The sequence below is a fragment of the Haliotis cracherodii genome, unplaced genomic scaffold (assembly GCF_022045235.1).
Source record: "Haliotis cracherodii isolate W230 unplaced genomic scaffold, xgHalCrac1.p SCAF_2, whole genome shotgun sequence".
Lineage (NCBI taxonomy): Eukaryota > Metazoa > Mollusca > Gastropoda > Lepetellida > Haliotidae > Haliotis > Haliotis cracherodii.
The window spans coordinates 18,426,873-18,453,353 of NW_027266275.1; the positions used below are offsets into that span (position 1 = coordinate 18,426,873).

The 26,481-nt window shown below is 39.1% G+C and overlaps 1 protein-coding gene across 2 annotated transcripts in view; it reads right to left on the reverse strand.

The window, feature by feature from the left end:
* LOC139468933 (neuropeptide SIFamide receptor-like) overlaps positions 1-26,481 on the reverse strand; it is an 80,253-nt gene that overhangs the window by 24,770 nt on the left and 29,002 nt on the right. The window contains exon 1 of one of the 2 annotated variants that reach the window (XM_071251074.1): positions 143-697. The exons of the other annotated variant lie outside the window; for it this stretch is intronic. Within the exon in view, the coding sequence (XP_071107175.1) occupies positions 143-431 (289 nt within the window). The 5' untranslated portion in view covers positions 432-697. Of the gene's footprint in view, positions 1-142; positions 698-26,481 lie in introns of those variants that run through there. 2 annotated transcript variants of the gene reach the window in all.

A 26,481-nucleotide genomic window follows, 5' to 3' on the forward strand; every position in this document is an offset into this window, starting at 1 on the left:
GAAAAGAAAGAAATGGCAATTAAAAAAGGAATACCAATTCAATTACATAGTGAAAAATAGCCCTACAAGATTACTTTGTGCGACCTATTGCCATTTTCATTTCATTACCCAGTCAGTGGTTTCTATTACTATAATCACTTACCGTTATAAAGATTAATCATCAGATTGACAGGCACACAGAACACGGTGACAAGAATATCGGCTACTGCCAAATTCACCAAGAAATAGTTCGTGACAGAATGCATGCTCCTTTTCTTAATAACAACGGAAGTCACCATTGTATTCCCAATCACTGATGTCAAGAAAACCACCGCATAGGCAAAAGAGTATATGATTATCATGTACAGTGGTTGTTTCAGCACAGGAAACAGAATATCAGAAGAATTGCTGGAACTTTTCTCCATAGATTCCGAGAAGTTTTCCTGGATCATCGCTGAATGTTTATGATAACGAAGCACTCATTTGAATTCCTTCGCCAGAAAACGATTAAGCTGACTCCACTGGTTCACTGTACCGTTATGATCGAAGGGCAACCCCATTTGTCAACCATCATGGAGACACACATTTCGACTCAAATAATCAACTGTCCATTGGTAATGCTTTGACGGATCACCAAATTAGGACATGATCTATACTTTCTTTCAAAGCAAGACAAAAGGTAATGACATCCCCTTGTGGGCATGTCCAGAAGACTCTCTCCCTCCTTCATCTAATACCAGTGTTTTAAGAATAACACTTCTGGAAGCGAATAAGAGTCTGCAAGCCAGAGCGTTCTAGTTGGTAAGAAAGGAAACGGAGGGTTTGCCGCTCCAGCTAGACTCCACCTCCATGCTATGACCATTCATCATCAGCTGGTGCGTTTTGATTGATTTGGATTTTGCATTATAGTCCACTGACAGAACTATTAGAGTCTCGCACCTAGCGCTTGTGTGGAAGTAATTAGAACACCCAGTGACACGATATTATACTTTAATGCTTCTCCGATCACAACTAACTTCTTTATAAGGCTACCCCCGTGACTGCTTTAAACAGACCTCAGTTGAGGGTTTGATTTAGTACCGTGGATATGACATCAACTGAAATCGTCGTTTCGGCGTCTTAGCTGAACTGTTTGCCCAGGTTATTACTGATACGGCTAAGCAAGCTTTTACGGTGTAGACAGTCGAATTACTGTTGACATAAGGATGTCCACTGTCTGTATTCAGAGTGTTTAGCTTTGTTTTAAGATGTTTATTGTAACTTTACAAAAGGGAAAAGAAGGGATTTGTGCAGTTTATTGCTCAGGGCACTTTTAATGACTACAATGCCAAGTACAAAAAAAAACACTCACCGTCTTTTGGATAAAAAGGATAATTAATAGTAAAGTTAAGAAACAGGTTGACCACATAAAATGTTAATCTACATGGCTTTTCGAAAACCATTAAATCGTTCTCATTTACATGTAATTTCTAACGTGTGGAAATATATCTATTCATGAGGTGTTACCGTACTTTGAGTCACCACACGATGGGACAATGACAGTCACAGGATGTAAACAATATGTGATCTGTCGTAAAATGATGTTAAATCATTCTCATTTGATAAATAACGCGACTTTCGACGGCTGTACTGCTTTATATCGGCAGTACATTGACGTATACGATATTTAAATATTCTGGGGGCACGGGTGGCCCAGTCGTCTGAGGCGACCTGCCAGAAACATTGATATATCGAAACGAAACCTGAGAATGAACAGAATACACACAGACAAATTGTAATTATATTACAATGTTAAGGTGAACGGTGGATTACATGTACATGTACTTTAAGACATTTGTATAATATAAGACATTGCTTGTCACGATGACATCATTTATCTAGTTATACCTACATTGTGCGTTGTGATCACAAGAAAGTTTATTTTTCTGTACCAGAATATGTCCGTTTTTGACAGGTTGATTATGGTTGAATGCCGTTTTAGTAATATTCCAGCAACACCAGGGCACGTATCCCAAGAAATCGGCTTCGCGCTGTACTCTGTGTGAGGAGTGAACGGCGTAACTTCTATGGTACCAATAGGCCCCCATTCATTAATCCTGAATAAAGATGCATGGCTGTTTGACATCCATGGATATAGTAATTTTTCTTTACACTATGTTATGTAGCAGAAGATTATTCAAGTAAATCGCTGATGATTGTGAGGCGGTCGGGTATCATAGTGGTTACAGCGTTCGCTCGTCACGTCGAAGATCCGGATTCGATTCCCGACATGAGTACAATGTCTGAAACCCGTTTGTGGTGTCCCCCGCCGTGATATTGATGGAAGACTGCTCGGTAAAAGATTGCGGCGTACAACCATACTCACCCACTCGCTATGATGATTGTTAGTGGCAGCAGATTTAGGCGCTCGTATAATCCCGGGATTTAATAGTGATATGTGACAACCAGAGTACCGGAGTTGTCCGCCTTTGTAAATTGAGTTGTCTCCCTAAATTGTTGTTGGTTCTGGGACAGACTACCTTGTTCGAGACACTTGGCGAGGTAACGTTTTCTAGAAGGTTGGCTGTACCTACGAAAGCCAGAAACGGGTGATTCGAGGCCTTAGACATCCGGACTTCGGACTTATCTACTTGCCCAGTGCGGGCTCAATACTAAATTGAAAACGGCGATGGAGTACATGTACGTACCTCATTTAAGACAATCGACTGTGACAAATTATGGACATAATGGACTTATATAATAGCGCCTGTTATTTATTGCTGTGTTTTTGTTTTGATCGGAAACCTGACCCTGTATGTTTAAATATAATTTGATTACTATTATCTGATATTGTGTGGTTATTTAACGATTTCAAATTGAGTTCTGGACGTACCGATTTCGGGATTAAGTTGGATATCAACACGTAACAATTGTCAGTATCACACATGCTGTGATGATTATATAATCTACGCTGTTACCGAGAATTAGCTTATATGAATATACACTACATTGTTCTTCATCTTACAAGCACTTTAAATATTCACTGACATTAATAAGTGATAAGTGATAAGTGTAATTGTATTAACTGCACACGTGGTGACATTTAATTTAAACACAGTGATTTATTCTTTCAAAGCTTTAAAGCAATGTGTGTGTTAAGAATTCGGCACTGCGGATGACAATACAGTAAACAGTGTTTTGAATTTGTAGCTGTCTAGTTCGTGTGTACATATATTACTGCTAACATGGCATGTGTACATATTTCAGATTACATGAAAAACTGGAATACACAATGTTAAGTTACAATACTTGGTAAGACTGACAGTTCCAGTTTTATCATGTTATCACCAGTCAGCATCTAATGATAATGGTTAAGTAGATAATGAATGCAGATGCTTCTTCTTTCTGGATGGTTTTTTTTTTTTTATAGAGAACGGATTTCTTGTGCAACATGACCGGAGTATTAAGTTGTCAGCAACCAAAAATTGTTGATCCGAGAATACATTCTGATGGTAACGTTTCTTTTGAGCGACATTGAGAAGGCATTAGTTGTGTGAAATGGGCGGATTTATAACGGTTGAGTACTTGAAGAAGGTTATTATATATACAGACGGGTAAGTGAACTGACTGAAGTGCTGAATTTTTGTATTCCAGCTGTATCTTTGAGGGGGACATACATACATGTGGGGATAATGAAAAGCCCCCAGATCGATTTAGAAGCAATTCAAGACAAAACGGACATTTCCATGTGACCTTCATGTCCAATACATGTACATGTAACCCGTTTACAAAGAACACATGAATACTGCTTCAAGATAGTAATTCTGGAATGACTTAAATGCATTTTTGTACTTTTCTACAATAGAAAAGATGGATTATAATTAACATATGGTGGTGACCTCATTTCCAAACTTCATGTTGAAGATAAGTTTATATATGAAATATACAATATTTATCATGTGAAATACAATGTTGTCTAATATACACAGCAACTCGTAGTTCAAGAAACATATAATCTACAACACTTACAGTGTATACATAGATAATATGATCAGTAGGAAAACATCGATGTTAGATGTCCAATATTGATATTACAAGTAATTACTTGCAGGGAATTACTGTTAGGATTTCACTTTTACCATTCATAATACATATCTGATATCTTCTTACTTGATTGCACATGAAGAAATTATTTATTTAAGAAAGATATCAAATTGAAGAAAAGATATAACTTTGGATCAATGTCATCGACATACCCTCCCCCTCGCATACAAACACATAGAGAAGGTATTATACGGCATTGCAAGGTTAATCCTAAAGCTGGTGAGTTCAACTTACAAAGTGATTGATGACAAAACCATATGATTCCCTCTGTTGTGTAAATGATTTCAATACCTTGGATACCAGCGTGAATTAGTAGTAGTATTTTCCAATAGACAGAGCTTTTCATGTTATAACATAATCACATATACTATTGTAAAGATTCTATAACTAAATAGAAAAAAAAACAATTCCGGAATTGATGTATAATGCCTTTTTATCATCACTGCATAATGAGAAACGCCACGCCACAATGTACACAATTATCCAAGTCACCAAACCTGATCACCCGATCCATTTAGTCGCCCTTTAAAACGAGCATAGGTATATTGGACCTTTTAATTTGGTACCCGGAATTTCAACAGTGTTGTATTATGTATGATATCTGATGAGTTCACACAACAAATATTGCACGATGTATGAGTTATATTCCGGTAACGAATCCTAACCTCATTTGAACCTATGTCATACTTGTTGCCTTGGGAAAGCAAAAAGAATACAGTAAATCTTCGCTTATCAACAAAAGGAGCACTTCAGCACTTGGCTGTGTTGGCAAAGTTTCACAACGTTGATAAACCGAGTATGAGTTATGCTCCCGAAATTGTCCCTACATGTAGCTTCATGTGAACTAAAGCGTTCCCTTCGAAACGAAAAACACCCACACACGAAGAGCAAAAGGCACCAGTTCATGGCATGCCTCAGGTTTAGACAAAGGTTCATGAAGAAATATTGAGTTATACTCCAGAAACGAAACGTGACGGAAGAATCGACGGACTGAGCGCATTTGTATATCCAACGTAAAACCTAGTTTGGGCGGGAGATAATTAACAGGTTGAATGTGACTGAATCAGAAATTACTGTAAATCCCACAGAGACGAGACCAATTGTTGACAAGATAGGCCGTGTGTGAAGGGTCCAGATCTTAACTGTCTTAACAAATGTACATGCATGTCCACTCACACCAGCTGAAGTACATGAATGGAAATAGTGCTTCTGCTAAAGAGCGACTGTTCCATTTAGGCAATATGATAATATCCGAAGTTCAGTTTTTCATATTTCTTGAATTTAATTGTGATAGCAGCAAATGGGACATATAGCTGTTTCATTCATGTACTTTTCAAGTTAAACATATTCTTAAGATTTACTATTGATTCGGAAAGATCGATAATCCCAGACATTTCGGTACTGAACTCCTACATCAGATATATCAGTCGGAAAATAGACAGGATATATATTGATTGTAGAAATCGATGAATTTCCCCTATCGCTAATGGTAGCAACTTCTTAACGTCTACTTACACTAATGAGAGTGGCATTTTGGACGGCTCTCGGATGTTCAGATCTCATTAATGAAGCATGTTCAAAAATTCCAAGAGCTGAAATTCTCTACTAGAATCATTATAAAATGACATATGTGAGTGACACGTTAAAAATTGTGTAACGCCGGAGTCAACAATATTCCAGCTAGAGCCAGATATCACGGATACGTGCAAATAATCGATGGATGAAAGCATGAACAACACCACACGCTATCGGGCACAATGATACACAATGACACACAATGAGACACAGAATCTGACTAACAGATTTTGGCCGACTCTCCCCACAATTATCATACAGTCGGGACCAACCAATGAATAATGGACTGATATATATTATATTATATTTGTGAGTAAGTATGGTTTAACGTTGCTTTTAGCAATATCCAGCAGGAGGACACCAGAGCTTCACACGTTTTACCCACGTGGGGAATCGAACCCGGGTCTTAGGTTTGACGAGCGGTTTTTACATATTTGGTTACCCCACCACCACATATAATGTTTGTACATGTAAAATATAATGATGATTGCTATTACAAAATATAAACATTGAAACCTGAACTTAATTCAAAAGTATAATGTATAAAAATACCCCAAATAGCTCAATGTGTATTTGTGCAGTCACACCATAATGTATTTACGCCTCCCACTATTATCACTATGACGTCATAGGCTTTATGACGTCAAAAACATAACGTTGGCTGTAGCCTACGACTACGCTTTACTTCTCCCTCTATTGTCACTGTTACGCCATAGGCATTATGACGCCACAAATACTACTGTTGTAGGTCGCCAATGACAATAATGTACGTTAAGGTTTCATTACACCCGAAGAGGCGTTGAACGGCGAAAGATCTTGTGTGCATAAAGGAGTTTTGACAAGCACGAATATGGACTGTTTTTTTTTTGTATTTGGGATGCTTATACACCTGAAGAAATCACTCGTATATATATAAAAAAATGAGGTAAATGTTCACTCGGTGTACATGTAATATATAATAGTGAGTGAGTGAGTGAGTATGGTACACCACAAATGGGCTTCACACATTGTACCCATGTCGGGAATCGAACCCGGGTCTTCTGCGTGACGAGCGAACGCTTTAACCACTAGGCTACCCGACCGCCCCTAATATATAATAAATATATACCATGTCTGAAACTGATATAAAGAAGATGATGAACTAAAAAATAACGTGGACTTTATTATTTTATTATATATATGTATATATAGTTACATAAACTAGTACGTATATAAGTGTTAAACTTGGGTGTATACTTTTGTAACAGAGTGCGACTTGACTTATTAAATGGAAGTCGTCTGCAGAAACTGTACATGTAAATGAGGGTTAGAATTTGTCTTGAGCAACCCATGCTTGTCACCCCCGTGAACATCCGGGTTGGATTCGGTTTATAGCGGCAGATGCCTCTCATCCCCGTGAAAATCCGGGTTGGGATTGGTCTACATGCTTGACGACCCCCGTGAAAATCCGGGATGTAATATGGTCTACACCGACACATGCTTGTCATCCCCGTGAACATCCGGGTTTGAATTGGTCTAAACCGACAAATGCTTGTCACCCCGTGGGGATCCGGGTTGGAATTGGTCTACACTGACACATGCTTGTCACCCCCGTGAACATCCTGGCTGCCCAGTCATGTTGGCATCAGTGGTAACTGTAAAGCAGATTCTTCGGCAAAAGCTGCTCTTAATAAACCAATTTCCAACACAAACTTCCCATATTCTGATCTAAAACCTTCCATCAGACAATATGTGAATGACCATTGGCAAAAAAGTTGGAATACAAAGATTATGAACAAACTTCATGCTATCAAACCACTGATTGGTGGTCACGCACATTCTGGTTTATATCGTCATGATGAAGTTGTTTTGCAGCGATGCCGCATTGGACACAGTTATTATACACATTCATATTTATTGAAGGGTGAAGATCCACCTTTTTGTATACCTTGCCATAGCACTCTTACTATGAAGCACATTCTGCTGGAATGTGTTGATTTTGCACTTGTCAGACAACGTTTTTATGGTAATGTTCGTACCTTATCTGAACTTTTTACCACAGTTTCTAATCACTTGAGTTTAGCGTATTTAAAGGAAATCAAGCTCTATGATAAAATATAGATTTTTACCTGAACAGTCAGTCTTTTACCTCTGAATATGATACATGACTGAGATTTTAGTGATTTTCAACATCACTTTTATTCTATTGGTTGCTATCTGATTACACAAAAGACATTTCATCCTGGTTGGAATTGGTCTACAGCGACAGATGCTTTTCACCCCGTAAAAATCCGGGTTGGAATTGGTCTACAGCAATACATGCTTTTCACCCCGTGAACATCCTGGTTGGAATTGGTCTACAGCGACAGATGCTTGTCATCCCGTGAAAATCCGGATTGGAACTGGTCTACAGCGACACATGCTTTTCACCCCGTGAAAATCCGGGTTGGAATTGGTCTACAGCGACACATGCTTGTCACCCCGTGAAAACCTGTGTTGGAATTGGTCTACAGCGACAAATGCTTGTCATACATCGGGAAAATCCGGGTTTGAATTGATCAAAAGCGACACATGCTTGTCACCCCGTGAAAATCCGGGTTGGAATTGGTCTACATTCTTGTCAACCCCGTGGACATCCGGGGCGGAATTGGTCTACAGCGACAAATGCTTGTCATCCATCGGGAAAATCCGGGTTGGAATTGATCAACACCGACACATGCTTCTCACCCCGTAATAATCCGGGTTGGAATTGATCAACACCGACACATGCTTGTCACCCCGTGATAATCCGGGTTTGAATTGGTCTACACCGACACATGCTAGTCACCCCCGTGAACATCCGGGTTGGAATTGGTCTACACCGACACATGCTTGTCACCCCGTGAACATCCGGGTTGGAATTGATCAACACCGACACATGCTTGTCACCCCGTAATAATCCGGGTTGGAATTGATCAACACCGACACATGCTTGTCACCCCCGTGAAAATCCGGGTTGGAATTGGTCAACACCGACACATGCTAGTCAACCCCGTGAACATCCGGGGTGGAATTGGTCTACAGCGACACATGCTTGTCACCCCGTGAAAATTCGGGTTTGAATTGGTCTACAGCGACACATGCTTGTCACCCCGTGAAAATCCGGGTTTGAATTGGTCTACAGCGACACATGCTTGTCACCCCGTGAAAATCCGGGTTGCAACTGGTCAACAGGGACACATGCTTGTCACCCCTTCATACCACCTTCATTCAGTTATCAAGTTTACCTGGATTATGTTAGTTTAAGTATTATCCTCTAATTTACAAGAATAAAATGAGATGATTTCAAGTTGATTAAAAATGTGTCTCGATGGGCTTTGTTGCGTGATCTATCGCCTTATTTGTATTGACTAATCTCGGAACCAGACAGGAAGACTTTGTTTGGAAGGATAAGTACAAACCGCATGCAACCGTTTACAAAAGATTAATTACACGTTATAACTAAGAATACAGATGCAGTTTGTTCGTCCGCTTGCCCGCATTTTGATTCTAGTGTATGATGTAAGCAAGATGTGGTTCAAGGAATGCATGTATTAAATACATACATGTACGTATTCTGTGTTAACCATCTAAAATGTACATGGAATGATGGATATAATCATTTCCTTCAATACTTAATTGTTCCTAGATTTACTTTACAAGCAAACACATTTAATTACACTTGCAAATGAAACAGGAAAAAAACTAACCATACATGGGTATACCAGTAAGAAGATAAATATGATAATAATCTTACCAATAGTTTGGTTGAAATAATTCAGTATTATTCAGATTCGATAGAAGAACATAAGAGCTGAAAATGAATCAATGATAGATAGTTCAGGTCACCGGCAATACATTTACACTGATACACATTGACAATTCCGGGATAGTATATGTCTTCAGCAACCCATGCTTGTCGTAAAAGCCGACTATGTTTGTCGTAAGAGGCGACTAACGGGATCGGATGGTCAGGCTCGCTGACTTGGTTGATGCATGTCATCGTATCCTAATTGCTCGGATCGATGCTCATGATGTCAAGCACTGGATTGTCTGGTCCAGACACGATTATTTACAGACCGCCGTCATACAGCTGGAATATTGCTGAGTACGGTGTTCAACTACAAACAAACAAATCCATTTTCGAAAAAGGAGTTACAAAACGTACATGTCTAATGTGAAAATAGTGAATGATCATCAGACAATAACATTTCACGAATGACAGCCACAAATAAAATTAGAAACCTTCCATGAAACAGTCAGAAGCTTGAACGAGCTTCAGAGGCCGGCGCACATGGACGTTGACAAGAGTCACACAAACGTCTCACATCCCCTGCGGGAATGTTCCTCCGGAACGAGGTCGTATGACGTTATTTGGCGGTGGTTAGCGCTGGCGTACACGACGTCAAAAGACATCCCACTTGGTTTCATTTGGGTTAACGTCCGGTGATATTGCAGTCCAGTTCATCACATTGATCCCTGCTTATTGTGAAAAGTCTCAAGTCATCCTTGCGGTGTGACGTCGAGCGTTATCGTGCTGAAACAGTTCTTGCAGACGTCAGTGCATAAGTGGTTTGAGCACAGGTCTAAAAAAAATCGCAGACGTACCGTTTGGCTGTCAAAGCTCCACGCACAAGGATGAGATCACGCCGGAAGTTGGCGTTGATTGCTACCCAAACCATGTTGCCGCCACCAAATCGATTCCTCTCTATCACAAATGCATATTGTGCATAACATTCACGGGTTCTCATGTATACTCAAGCCCTTCCATCAGCGAATGACACAATAATACAGACGGACAGACAGATGTATTTAGCGTAAAGCCTTTGGCCCACGATACAATCGTTTGTGTGATGATACATTTACAGAAAGGTTGTTGTTGTTGTTGTTGTTGTTGACAGAATTGGAGTCTGGATTCCGGTGACTCCATGGTATGACCGTTTTTGTGTGAATAGGCATTCCATTGTTGGCAGCTGTAACTACAGCAAGGCAGAAGCGGTCCATCATGTGCACACGGTGGACTTCACGGTTATGTCGAACTGTTGGTATGCACACACACATGCAATGGTCTTCACCATGTATGCGACGTGTTTCAGACACGCAATTGTGTTATTTGTGTAGTACCATGAAGAAGAACGACATTTGAACCCGGATTGTTGGTAAACATAATGTTTTTACCTCACAGAATATCATTGTCATCTATATCAATATCATTTCTCAATTATAAATCCTTCCCTGTATTTTATTCGAATTTGCGTTTTCTTCTACAAAACGCTTTTGACATTTACTGAAATGGCAAATATGCAAACAGATTTGTCGATATATTTTAAAGTTTGTTTGTTATACGTTATACTCTATAAACAATGTCATTGCTGTAAACAAACAACACCAAGTTAAAACATCATCCCTCCTTTAATGAGTGCAAGTTTTCTGGAAAATGTAAAGGATGATTGTCTAACTTATGATTAATTCTGTGGGATAAAAATATGACGTTGGTGTATAACTTACCAGTTTCAAGGTAACTATTCTGAGTAAATAGTTTAAGGTCAAAAGAAGTAAATGTATATGTAGAACTAACGTTATGGGGCAAGATGTTGCATGTACAACGGTAAGCGAATGGTACACATACGAAGTGTGTTTCTTTTAAATTACGAAACGAGCTTCCGTCTACATCATGTTGAAATCGATATTTCCGATCGCAATTTGTGTTAATTGCCGGGAAAGCTATCATTATAACTTCTGAAGCTGTATTCGTGATTAAGATACAACCACTTAAAGTTAAAGGGCAGCTAGAAGTGTTGAACATCAGAGACGTTGATGCTTTCTACACTGTGAGTTATCAATTTGTAGCATGAAGAAAAAATCCAAATGATCATAAAATTTAATTAGAAGATGTGCTCTTCAGTATCTGTCGGATGCATTTCAAAGACAAGCATAATCGTGGAAAATTGCCAAAGATTTAATGGCGTTCTTTTGCGTTTGTGGTATGTTAATATGGCAACGTCATAGTCGTAAATAGCTCGTGTCAAAGTGTTCCGGGAAAACACTTTTAAAATCTATAAAGATGCATCCAGAAAGGAAAAACTCTCAAAACATTAAGGCATAATCCCTAACTACATTAAGGAGATTCTCTGTTTAAAGGACAAGTTTTATAGAGCCCCCAAAGACATGCACACACGAAACGTGTGTCATGTGGCTCCTAAAAGCTTGATTTAAAAAAACCCAATGATTGCACATAGTTGCAGCAATTTATGTCGTGTCCTGTTCACGTTTTCTCAGAAACCCCATGAAGCTGAAAGTTCACATTATTCTACCAACCAATGATGACACCACTATTTGTTCAAGAGGTTCGAATCAAATTTCAATGTGGACGTCACGGCAACAATATTAAAGTTTGAAATCTTCGCAGAAAGAGCATGGTCAATTGTACGTGAAAAGGCGTGCATAGTAGACACAAGGGGCTGAAGCTCCTGGACTATTTCTCGGCATAAAGGGAAAGTTGACCATTGGGAAAGTCCCTCTTGTCATACAGTCTCGTGGATAGCCTTTTTGCCACATCTTTAAGCATCGATATAAATGTGAAACAGATGAGGCGGTTTCACTGGTGACATATATTTCAAGTTCAGGCGGGTCAATCTATTTCTCTATTTGACCATTAGTGGACGATATCAGATATCATTGATATACCTGATGCTTCAATTTCAACTTCCTAGCCAAAATCCCGTGTTTTGATTTTGTCATTCCAAACAGAAATTCCGACTCGCCTGCAAAATGAAACAGATAAGAAAGGATGGGAGGAGAGTTCAAAGTTAAAAAAAGTATAATTGTTTTATTCTTAAATTAAAAACTGCATCTTTCAATACATATTCACGAAGACATCTCTTCGACTTTAAGGTCGTGATTCACAATTTGCACGTGCGTGTTCATACAAGGCGCACAATGTGGATGTTTACGTATTAGTTGGGAGCATGATACTCATGCACGTGGTTTGTGAAAATGAACGGCACACGCTGATTGTATAACTGTCGGTAGCTCATAAAACAGACCCGTGAAGATCCGGGCTAGACTGGGTCTTCAGCAACCCATGCTTGTAGTGAAAGGCGACTATGTTTGTCGTAAGAGGCGACTAACGGGATCGGATGGTCAGGCTCGCTGACTTGGTTGATGCATGTCATCGATCTCAAGTGCGTGGATATCAATCAATCATGATATCAATCACTGGATTGTCTGGTCCAGACACGATTATTTACAGACCGCCGTCATACAGTTGAAATATTAGAGTGGAGTGCGGCGTCAAACAACAAACAAAAACAAAACAAATTATTGTAAAAACGCTTTAGCGTAACCGTAAATAACGCTTACGCAGTGTCACGGCTTGTTGAAATAATTGTCTACGCGGTGTGAGTATGCTGCAAACAGGTAGGGAGCAAAACGAAATTACTAGACATTTTAATGTTCATCGAAACGCAATATCATCTCTCTGCAGACGTTATCTCCCAACTCATGACGTCTGCTTCCGGGACGACCTCATTCATGATCATATTCTACCCTTTGTGCAAATGCAAGAACACAACGTCCTGTAACAGCAGGATAACATTGCTTTGCTGCCATGTCTGGGATGAGATGGAGAGACGTCCACGACAGGGCAAGAACCAGTTGGGTCAGGCGGTTTTCAATCTTCTGGTGCCTTCAATGCGCCGCCGCTGACTCGCGTGTATTAACGCAAATGCTAGTCATACTCGATATTGACTTTGTTTTTTGAGTTGTTACACCACCCCTCTTTAAGGGCGTGTCGCTCTGCTTTTTGTTACGAGATATGATATGATGAAACATTGATCAGGCCAATGACCAAATGTTATGTTGTTGTTTTCAGTTACTTTTTTCCGTTAGCATATCTTATCTATGAGGAAGTTGCACATGGTACGTTCTCAGTATTTGCTTCAGACGACATTTGCTTTCATGTTTGACAAATTGACAAGAGATAACTTATCAATGTTCACCACTTTCAGATAAATGCCCCATGAATGAAGGATTGACGTTTTCCTGAAAGTTTATCGTATGGGATAGGGGTGTACAAAGTTGAAAAAATCAAATGTTTTGACAGAATTGAACTTGGTTATTTTCTGAGATTGCAAAAGTCCATGCAAATCCTTTGGTGTAATTACCGTTAAGCAACTCCAAATAAGGAGCACACGATTAGTAACAGGAAGTTCTATATGTCGTAACAGAGTGCGTCGATGAATATCACTTTGCATGGTCTTTCATGACAACCAGAACGGCCAATCGGGAGTATGTAGTCCGTCTGGAAGCAGATTAGGGGATTTGTACAATGTCACTATGCTTACATAATGTGTATCGCAGTATGTTTATTCAACAGTGTTATCTTCAACGGATGTAATACAGTAGTACATTACTTCTACTTCTTTTTCAAGCCGGGCAGTTCGTGTGCACACGCAGCTATGTACCAAAAAGGAACCCAGGAAGATATATTCACATGCATTCATGACGAATTATGATATTGTATAAGTGTGTGATTAAGTTACTGTATATCACGAAGGCCTCATATTTACAGAAATAGTTTTATGTCAGTTGTGCTGTGAAGGATGGGAACTGTCATGTAAGGAGCATGGTGCAATCATGTAAAACACGCAAATGCAGTTTCGTGTCATGCAAAATGCTGACAGTCTGTAATTATATAAGCTTTGTATTAACAATTCATTTAATTTAGACATTCAGAGTCCTCCATATGCATGTTCCTATATTATAGATTTGTAGTCATGCTGTCAATTGCAAGAACCGTGTCAGATACATGTTCCAACCTGCATGTTTCTGAACCAACATTAACTGATTCGGAAATTGATCTCAATGAAATATCACACGCACATGTACGGCGCAATTCGGATGCTGATAGACAAGCAAGTTCAGGACGCACCCAATAGCAGTATTTGACAATCACGTATTAATGATGGTCACAAGTCGCTGAGTTTTTGTGTCACTGTGTAGATGTACATGCAGCTACCGAAACGTTGGCTGTGGGTTCGATTCCAAGCCTTACTCCTGTTCTGACTATCTTTCAGAACTTTGTTTCACGTGTGTTTCACAGGAATATAAAATATTTGCGATATGTCTTTTTAACCCTGGAGTCCCTCAGTCAACATATCTCTGTGATATGCCTGAGAAATGGTAATTTTAAAAGTAATCACTCATGCTGAAAGATCAGGACGGCGACTGTACTTAATCCTGCGACAAAATACACATTTTAAGTTATGGCATTAGCGGATGGAAATTATAAATATACAGCAGTCTCACACAACGATTGTTGTTGCTGTTACCCTGCCATGTTCGTTCCACGGCGACGTCTTAGGCCGCCGGTTACGGTATGTAGCGCAGACAACTAGGTATGTACACGATTTCATGGCTTGCAGTTGCTACCGTCTTCTAGCGTTTAGGGTGGAAACACCTCAACTCACAATAACCAACGACACCGATCTTCGGCTGCGTTTACATGTTAGCCCGGCCCCACAATGCACTTGTGGGATGTTTCGAGATTAAATTGACGCATATTAAAATACTAACTTAAGTTGAAATTCTGCTTATTGCTGCCTGGGATTATGGATAACCACACACTGGACGCATAATGAAATATGAGTTATTTGAATAATAAATCGACCCGTGAAGATGGAATATGTCTTCAGCACCCATGCGTGCCGTAAAAGACGACTGTGCTTGTCGTAAGAGGCGAGAAACGGGATCGGGTGGTCAGGCTCGCTGACTTGGTTGATGCATGTTATCATATCCCAATTGCGTGGGTCGATGCGCGTGATATCAGTACCTGGATTGTCTGGTCCAGACACGATTATTTACAGCCCGCCGTCATATAGCTGGAATATTAGAGTGGAAGGTCTCTTCGAACAACAAACAAAAAACAAACAAATCATAAATCAACCCATTTTAAGGGTGTTGATCTATGTTTAAAGCGTAAATGTCTCTTAACGTAAGGGTTCAGGCAATTAGTTGGAAGAGCGCCTCAGTAAGCCCCATTCAATATTTTCAACTGAAGTCACAGGTCATTACAGATTTGATTTTAAACCAAACTCCAATAAAACACAAGGGCAGTCTTAACTTCGGCATCAAGTTTGCTCTACCTCCATGTGAAATGTGAATAATATATAAATTCAAAGCTTTAACCAAAATAGTTCACGGCAAAATAATACTTTATTGAACGACACATGGGGGTCGAGTAAACCTTCCTTTTTAACTAATGAACAAAGTGCACTCACAATGCAGCCTCTTGGCACGTTAATATAGCAGTAGGTATGGATATGCAAAACGTAGATGAACGTCATAATCACACGTCAAGTGGCAAAAGTGATATCACTAAGGTTTTTGTATACTGTTGCATGTTCAGTTCAGTTTTATAGAAGATTGTAACTGAAAGTCACGCGGACACCTTCATATTTGTCAGGTCGTGGGCATGAAGTAGGATGTGTTTTACCTTTCCACCCCCACCCACCCACACCCCCGCAATACACACACAGGATTTATATGTTGACATGCGTTGCATACGTTTACTGCATAATATTAAAAGACACTTGAAGGGTGCTTCTCGATACCAGCTTTACCGAAAGACATCTTTGCGAAAACGTGTTTCATTGTGGGGATGTAGAAGACTTGAATAGGTTCTGATTTTGCGCTAACACTTTGTCAAGCCTGGAATCGATTGTAGCACAACTTACGAAGTATGTGTACCGTTTGCCACCTAGAACGGCTATCAGAGGGGTCGTTGAAGCAGAGAATTGCACTTCACGTTGATAATGCCTATGCTGTGAGGCAGGCTGCTCTGTGGATGGATGTAAGCCTCTTACAGCTGGCGATATAGCCGGAAGCCGGTATATACCATTTTTGCAATTTGCAGTAATTAAGTGAATTGTTCAATATTTACAGTCAGATTCATGCGCTGATGCTAATATGATGGGATAAGTATTGCTCTAAGGGCATCACATATGCTTAAGACAGCTATATAAAAAAAGGTTTTCAGGCAATACATCAGTTTCGCTTTGTATATTCCTGAATTGGTCACTCGTGATCACAATGCGTGAAGCCCATTTCGGGTATCCCCAGACGCAGTACTGCTTAAGTATTGATAAATGCTCACTCAATTAAGTATGTGAATCAATATCTATAATCTCTTATACATTTATGTGCCTTTCATGATCAACATTTAATATTCAAATTCTGTGTCTGCATCCAGCAAATCCTCCTGAATGTAATTCTTAGTTGAGAAGCTAAGATCGCTGTATGGAATCATCATGGGTCCAGGACATATACCCGTGACTGGTGCCAGAGGCAACTGAGTCTCACAGTGCGTGTGTGATGGTATACGGTCTGTGCATGGAGCACAGATATAACACTTAGTGGAGGACATTATATGGAGGATGACTCCTGATCGGATCTAGAGCTTCGACACTGCCATATTGAAAAAAAAATACATTTGATGTGAATGCATATTTATACATATGCATTGAACCGGGTACTACTTGTCGAGAAATCTCAACTCTTCTTAGGCCATTTGAACGAAAGCATTGAAGTTTACATGCTGTCAGACTATTTCACTTCAATCCCCTTTACAATTCCTATCAGCAATTTTGCGTTTCCACAAATATGAACACATTACATTGGAAAGGTAATTCGGTATTTGCGATGACTGGACACGTATTTGTAAAGCAGAATAGAGTATGCTATTCGTGGTATTTTATGGCTTACTTCCAGACACCCTATGATTGAACTTTCTATGTATGTCTGATGGTTCACTACCATGAATCTTTATGTAAGTTTAATAACGTACAGTGAAATAACAGAACTGCTAAAATATATTATGGCTCCAGTTTTCCTCAGAAATATCAGAGTTTAACAAAGATGTATTGATAAATAAGAACAGATGTAGTTCTTGCATTTTCTGAATTTGAGTTTTAAAAAGCAATTTAACCGCAAAGTAGACAGTATACTCTAAACCATTGTTCTATCAACTGATATGATTTGACTTATTTGATGCGTGTATAATATTACAATCCCAATTGCATGTTTCTTTGGATAACTCATTTAAGTGGTTACTCAGTTTATGATATAAAATAAAACTTAATCGAAAAAGTATCGTATTCACTAATATTATCTGAAAGGTCACGAGTTGTCAGCCAGTGCTAAAAATTTAAACGAGAAATCCCATGGTACTTACTCTGAATGACAAACAGAGCCTACACTTTGGATAAAGGAAGGAGCAAATTACACACGGGTCGCCATCCTCGTCTGACATTAGCCCCTGCAGCTACCTTTGTGAAACCCTTTACTTTGGGGAGACCAGACAACAAGAGTACTTTGCCTATCGCTATACAGTTGAAGTGTGATGAAGAGAATTGCTAATAGAAGTTCGAAAATAGAAGATAAATGAGGATAGAACCGATATTGGATGATTGGGACCAACGAAAGCTTGTCTGTTGTTTAATCAAAGGTAAAAAATGTTGTGCGTGTACAGTATTTACCCCGACTACAAATATGGGATCTTTGATCTTAAGTGCAACACTGAGCTAGCCTGATTTTTTAAACAAATACAAGTGTTGGGGCGTATACACCTATAAAGAGGGACCACAGAATGTATTGCGCACTGGAAATTAAACAGCTTTGTTTATGTCATCACATACCGCATTTAATTTCTCACCTTTAACCAATTTGTTTTCATTTTCGCTCTACCCACCAATTTGAAATGTTTTCTTCATTATTTCTAATCCAACCAGGGTGGGATATTTTGAAATTTCAGTCAACCATTAACAGTCAACATTTTCGTTGAAGTAAATGCAAAATTCAGACTCAACTGTTCCTTTAAATGTCAAATTATTTTGCCATCCCCCAAGCTTTCCAAATTCAGTTTTGACCGGTAATATCTACATGTTCATTGCAGAATTGTTTGAAATAAGGTGTTACGCAAACTGCTAATTGCATCATACTTGTCTATTATGTGAGGAAAACATCGCATCTATTAGTCTAATGAAAAATATATTACTGAAATTTCTAATTATTCCACTCTTGACACACCGCACGTGTGTCACCAATTCGATTAGTGAATATATCATACGATGATTAGTTACGTAAACAATGAAAAGAAACTTGAATATGAAGTCATCACCATATCATACTTCAGGATATGTTTTTAATAGGATCTGCAGATTATGGAATGCAATATGTACAATGAACATTTTAGTTGCAAAACTCTGCGTGTCACTCTAGATGTATGACATAAAATATGCATGGATGAAATATATAACTAATTATACTGCTCTTCATAAAATCAAATTTTCCCGCAGAAAAACAATATCACGAAGTTCTAATATTTTAAACGGATCATCACGAGTTATAAGAACATGTAATCGGAAATAATTGCAAATATGATATTGGCCATATTATAAGGCCAGATGCGTTAAGTGAGATTAAAATACTTTTTCAATTAATAATATGTTTTGACAACATAACTACGTGATAATATGAAAAGTATATACCATTAATGTAAATGTATTTATGATTCATTCAAAGAATATACACTACTTATAATTAATTCATCCTTATATCAGGGGGTACCGGTGGCCCAGTCGTCTGAGGCGCCGCAATTCGCTGTACAGAGTTGCGTCCCTTGGGCACGCCAGAAACCTATGGCTGTGGGTTCGAATCCCGGTTCGCACCGATTATGTTTCTAGGTTTGTCAGCACCATACCCGTGCTCGTGGGTTTCACCGAGATGGTAAACGTCCTGCATCACTTCGGGCTTTCCTCCCACATTAAGCTGAGACGCCGTGATATAACTGGAATAATGTTAAAAGCCTCGTTAAACCCAACTCACTCACTCATCCTGATATCAAGCTGTGCTACGGGATAAATGTAAGCGTACATTGTACATGTGGACATCAGAACACATGATAAAATATTAAATTGGCAAGCTGCTCTAATGATATAACGTGGCGTGTATTGATAATGTGAGCAACGATCCACTGCTTTGGGGTCCTAGGGCACGCAATCAACCAAGTCACCCAATCCATTTGGTCGACACTCACAACAAGGATAGGTTGCTGGGGACCTCTTCTAACCCAAACTCCCAAATGGGGAAACAAGAATGAAACATAATAGTTCGTATGTACTATTTTGTGGTAATGTAGAACTGAAAAGGCCCCGTAGAATCTATGCACTTATTGCAAAACTATTTATATCAAAAGCTAGAAATGTCCTTTTTGACTAACTCTCATTTGAAAACACACGTGTTCTGTATCGTGAAAAAAACCCGTTTTTAATAAAGGTTGGCGTCGGAGCCAGAACTGGACGTTTAAGCTGATATCCACATATCCACCATATCTGTCACAGAAGAGTACAGCTTGCAGTTTTGACTGAGGCTGAGCTGGGTCATATCTTCACGGCACAGCATTCTTGCTTGACAGCTACCTTTCTGAAACCTACTTCACAAAGGACCCAAGACACCGTCAGTGCTATCACAAAGCTCAACTATGATATACTTGGAACGTGTGCAAGAAGTGCAACAATAGAGGCGAGAGAAAGTAATACAAAGCATTAGTAGCATGGTCATTGCCAAAACATTCAAGTCTACCAACAAACATGTGATGAGGGAACGGTGCATGTATATACTCTTTGTAGATTTATGTGTGATGATCAGAAACAAACGTTAGAACATTTTAACTTTGAAAGTTGCTTTCATCAATGAATCAGACGGCTTCTTAGAGACATGTAGATACACGTCGAGGTAGAAATGAAAGGAAACAGCAACCGTTTTTATTTCAAAGTTTTAATATGCGATCATGCCTCAAACTGAGTGCCACTGTCGACCAATCAGGACTCAATGTATCGTCTGAGAAGAGACGCTTATAAATATCAACATGAATTGAATCAATAGGTTACATGAACAGTTAAATGCAGGCGTTTTATCAATGAAATGCCAAAATGAATTCAGTTTCCAGCCTGTAACGAGACATACATTGCAGACATATTGATAGAAAAAACGACTAATTTCGCAATCTTTGTTGGCTGGCATTTTGAAATATGTACATGTACTTCTCGGTCGTTGTCGATAGGTATTGAACATTATAGGTTACAAAGGGCAGATTTATGTTCTGTAGCAACAATATTCAAAGTATTTCTGAAAAACAAGAAAACAAGAATCAAATCGACAGAGTGCGTTTTTTGAGAAAACACTGAGTTTGACATTTTGCGTCTTTCTGTATTGGCTGTGGCGTCATTTCCCGAACACCGCGATGAGCGGCGTGACGTAATAGCAACGAAGTGCGATGTAGAACTAAACCTTTCAAGGCTAGCTTCATTTTCGTTCCAACTTCATATGGTGCGATGTAGAACTAAACATTTCAAGGCTAGCTTCATTTTCGTTCCAACTTCATATTAGCTGACGTTAATATGCTATCCTTGCTGTACAAAAGTCAATTTAGCGCAGTTTAATCTACATGTAACCTAGTTCTGCACTGACAACACAGTATGTTTATCTCCTAATTGACGTCAAGATTTTGGCCAAATCCTGGATATGACAAAAAACATCTTTAAGGACTTCGTAATACGAAAATGAAGACAAACAATTCATGACCAGTGTCAATAACGCTTCATCTATAAAAGTGTATTATGTTTTGTCATTTGAACACTCATGAGCTCGAGATAAGTAACATTTCAAATTGATTACTAAAAGACCTATCATTCTATACCGCCCCACTCCTTCAATACCGCACGTTCCAACTGCTATTGCCTTTATGTAAATGATTGACAATAGTTTCATCTATATAGTTATGCTAGTGTTGATTAGATAAATAAACACTAAAATTTCTAACATAAACAACCACCCGTCATATTGAAATTAAACTTAAATTTGAGTAAGGTCAGGACCATCTTCGCACAACTGTAATCAGTCAAGCCATTCAAGAGAAACCTAAAGAAAGTTTGAACGATCCAATTTAAATGTTGACCACAACTTTAGACCCGTGTATATCCGGGGTAGAATAGGACTTCAGCAACCCATACTTGCCATAAAAGGCGACTATGCTTGTCGTAAAAGGCGACTAAAGGCGATCTGGCTCGCTGACTTGGTTGATGCATGTCATCGATCCGAATTGCGTGGATCGTTGCTCATGATGTCAATCACTGGATTGTCTCGTCCAGACTCGATTATTTACAGACCGCCGTCATATAGCTGGGATATTGCTGAATGCGGCGTTAAACAACAAGCCAACCAACCAACCAGAGGAAAGATTTAGCATTTGTTGTTCATCACAGTCACTCTGGATTGTACATACATGTACATGGATACATGTATGCCGTTCAGAATCATGTAATCATTGCGGTACACATTTGAACATATACTGTCCATTTCTTTGCATGGGAAAACAACTTAGAAACGTGAATATATGTCTGAACATATACACTCTCAAGTAAAAGAAACGCACAGGTAGATTTTCAGTAAATGTTATGTATCTAATAAAGTCGATATATTTAAGTTTATATCATAAATACAAATATGCCATTTGGAGCTCGATAGTAACATGTTGTCGTTGTACAAAGGCCTTGAAAACTTTTCATTGTTGTGTCACATAAGGCCACAATGTTGCACTGAACTCAGTATCTTGTGTGACCGCCCCGGGCAGCATTCACGGCTCAGCATCTCCTCGACACTGATTGGATAAGTGTACGAATTCTGTCCTGCGGAATTCTGCGCCATTCTGCTTGTAACGCGTTGGCTAGTTGTGGGAGTGTCTGCGGCGTGTTAAAACGTTGACGTACACGTCGATCGTGTTCATCCTAGAGGTGTTCGATTAGGTTTAGGTCTGGAGATCTCGACGGCCAGGGGAAGACGTTGATGTTGGCATTATGAAGGTAGGCTACCGTCACACGAGCTGAGTGCGGTGGGGCGTTGTCCTGTTCAAACAGCTCCTTCTGGCGGTCAATGATTGGAAGAAGGGGAGGTTGAAGAATTTGATTTATGTAAGAAATCGTGATTTATCGCACGTCAAATTCCAAAGCTGTAAGGTATGACACCAACGCAAGCGTCGTTGTCCCAAAACAGGGTCGATAACTGGTCTTCTCGGTCGGATTCCAGCCTCGCTAAGATGGTTTCTGAAAGTCTGGTCCGATATCCTCCTCAAACCAGGGCTGCGTCATGCAGTCTCCGTAGCTGTGGCATTACTATGATGTAGGTGGAACAGTCGAATGTAGCGATCCTGTGCAGGGGTCGGCCGGTTCTCGGGCAGTCTGCAGTGGAATTGAACTGTTTGTATCGGCCACAAAGGCGGCAAATGGTGCTGTGGTGGGCTTGAAGTGGCTTACAGCAGAAGACTGAGATTCCCCTGTTTGGATACGCCCTTTGGCGATGTTCCGATCGGCAGCGGCATTTTCAAACTTGAAAAATGTTGATAAGTGAAAGACAAATTATTGGCTTATGCTTGCCTTTTATAGCTACTACCACGACTTACGAAGGCCTTAACTTGCACGTGCATTTTTATTTACTGTTTTCCTCCATGACATTTTTTAAGAAGTATGAAAACCATGCGTTTAATACATTGCAAATCGACATGCGTTTGGACGCACCTTTTGTCGAATATCAGGCCACCAACATAACATATATCTGATTAATATAACGGATTTTTTACGTAGTCAGGTTCAATGAACTACACCTAGCTGTGCGTTTCTTTTTTTGAAGGGTGTATTCACTGGTACATCATTATGTGACACCCACTGAGAACATGCTAGTTGAAATACTTGTATACTTTTCCAGGGAGCTAGTTTTAAATGCGGTGATTGAGCATGATTAATACTGCTATTTACGTTTCAAGTATATAATTTAAGTCTCAGAGTTTCTGAAACACTGTAATTTTTGTGTGATAAATATTGTTGAGTATCGAGAACCAATCCTTCTGTGACAAGATGAATGCAGGTCCGCATGTATATGTACACGTAACCCGATACGCGTAGGAGTTGATGAACGTTCTCCTGCAACAAAAACTAATTCCTTCCTATGGATTTAATAACTCCACGGATCGTGAAGTATCACCAGAGGCGTTGTGTTAAGAGGTTTTTCATCGATCAACCCCATCAATCAATACTGTCAGATCCCCACTTACTTACTGACACTATGGACTTAATTGACAAATAAAAAAAAACACATTAAAAAGTTCTAAAGTAATTACCATGAAGTTGAAATATGATATGATAACTTACCTTCTTATCAATACATTATATCTATTTTATATGCTGTCAACACGCAATATTCACTGTTCAATAATTTGTCTGTGGCATGATTTGCAGGCGATTACTATAATAGAGTGCGTAACCCATCCAATTTACTGTTATTTGATTTTACCAATACATGTTCACTTTTATACCTACTTTGTAACTGTTTGATCATTCACGAATAACGGTTTATTAGAGTGAGTGAGGTAGTTTGATTGCACTCTTGGCGGTATTTCAGTGTCAGCGTAAGTATGGAGGACAACTAAAAATTGACACAGGGCGTAGACATTTACTATTTTGGTTAATCTTACGACCATGGATATTGTGATAGACTAAGGATTTACAATTGAATGCAATTTACACCAAAACTACTAGTAAATGTAACCATTTACTTATTGAATAAATAATGCAATTGACTGTTTGTGTTTAGGAATGATCATTAAAGGTAAAGAATTAAGTTTTTCGTTTTCAATACTGGGCACTTTTCCTGTGAGAAGTTACTTCCTACGATTAATAGAATCTAAAAACGCAAGCCGAAAGCAATCACTATGCTGAGTTACATGTATGTCCCTTAACTTTGAAGATCCACGCTGGTAAATGGTTCGAATTCTACACATGAAATATGATCCCCTGCCCAAGTTGTTTCATTAATCGTACAACATTCAAAGCCTCATTCAAGCTTTCAAAAAGTTAAATGGAAGACATGTAGAGGACATATCGTAATTTGCCGCTTGAGTGAAAAAAACGATACAATTCCCCATTTTGACTTGTACTATATGTTACCGTGTTTTTTCAGGTGAACAAATGAATTGGCTTTTCATGTGTTTGTGACAGTTGCCACCAGTGGGGCAAGATACGCTCACCATTTCGCCAACACATGGTATCATCAATATTTACTATCACTATAGGTAATTCATGGACACACGCTAATGATAGAGTCGGAATCATACAATGGATTCGGCTTCTAGCAGAGATTTCTTTTGAATGTGGAAGCTTTAAGGGTTATATTTTCATGCAAAACCCGCTCTCGTAGGTTTCTCCATTGAAAGTAAAACTTCTACATGAACGAGTCGCGTCTCTTTGGACACTCCTACGACATTAAGCTGACGCACAGTGATATGACTGAATATCGTTAAAGGGGTTTAGAACCAGCTCACTGATATGCACTTGGTACGTGTACACAATTCTCAAGATGGTGATAATTTCAGGCCTGACAGCTTTTATATCCCCTTATCATTGCTCTTACACCGACTTCTGGTTTATTAGGTTTGGCTTTATTAATACAGAAACCTATGAAATTGCTTGCAACGACGTCAAACACACGAGATACAGTCACGATGTTGAACCTTATCATGTTACTCTTAACGGGTATGTGTTACAGCGATGAAAATGATCTTAATCCGAAAACAAACAAACAAGTAAAATCCATTTTTTTTATCAATGTCGTCTATGTTGATAGTGAAACTAAATCTAAAAAATACGTGCAGAAACATAATATAGTATATGTAAGTCCTTAAGTGTGTTGAAACCAATGAGCAATATTGTCTGTAGTTTGACCTACACGAACGAAAACACCATTCACCCTTCAGAAGTATCAAGTAGTGTTTCAATAACGCATACTGAAAAACGTCTTGACGGTATGGATTGGATTCACATATGTCACGAGCTTTACGTCCTTTGTTCAATACCCAAGACCTGCCACAATGACAGAGGTGCTATTTCAGTTTTCCACTTAAAGATCGCCTGAATCGATATCAGACAAAGACGCTGGTACAAAGAGCAAACGTATAACCTCTTCACCAAATCTGATTAACGAACTTCTAATACTGTTTTCAATCATAAATGTTACAGTGGTTAACAGGACGTTGCTGAAAGAAATTCATTATGAAATGATAAGCATGGCTGTTGTTGTGTGGACCACTCGCCTCTCCAACTATTGATATTGCGCTTTGTACCAGGGCACTCTCAGCTAGACGTGCCGATGTAAGTCGTTAACTATCGATGTTCATCTCCCAAAGCTGCCAATCTGTGCACGCCAAATTAATTTAATGAAATATCGAAATGCCATCATTTTCTTCATAACTCACTCAGGTCATGTGGTTAGCCAGACAACCAGTTTATAGCTCGTCCGTAATTGGAATTGCTCAGGGTTCGACTCTGTGTATATGTTGCCTTTTTATCCCACGGTAGTGTTTTTCAAACCATTTGAAATTATTTCCTCTTGGAGTAGCGCATTATAGAAAGCACTTTCGAGTAGATTATATTATTTGTTCTTTCTTGTAACAAGGATACCTCCATATAAGTATAATGCCTTCAAATCACCCCCGCGTGGGACTGTAGTTTGTAGTCTACCTCAATGCATAATTATTGATTGTAATATTAAAAGTCCAAACAAAGTATTATCATTAAGAGGTTTTGAGTGATAGTACATGTATATTGACTTTGACAGTGTTGTTATGTGGCCGTATGTATTTCAACTATATTTTTGATAATATTTGTTAGATGCAGCACATCAAACACTCATATATTGTCGTTTTTAGCTGTTGTGGCAAGGTTCATATTTGGAGGAATGTTC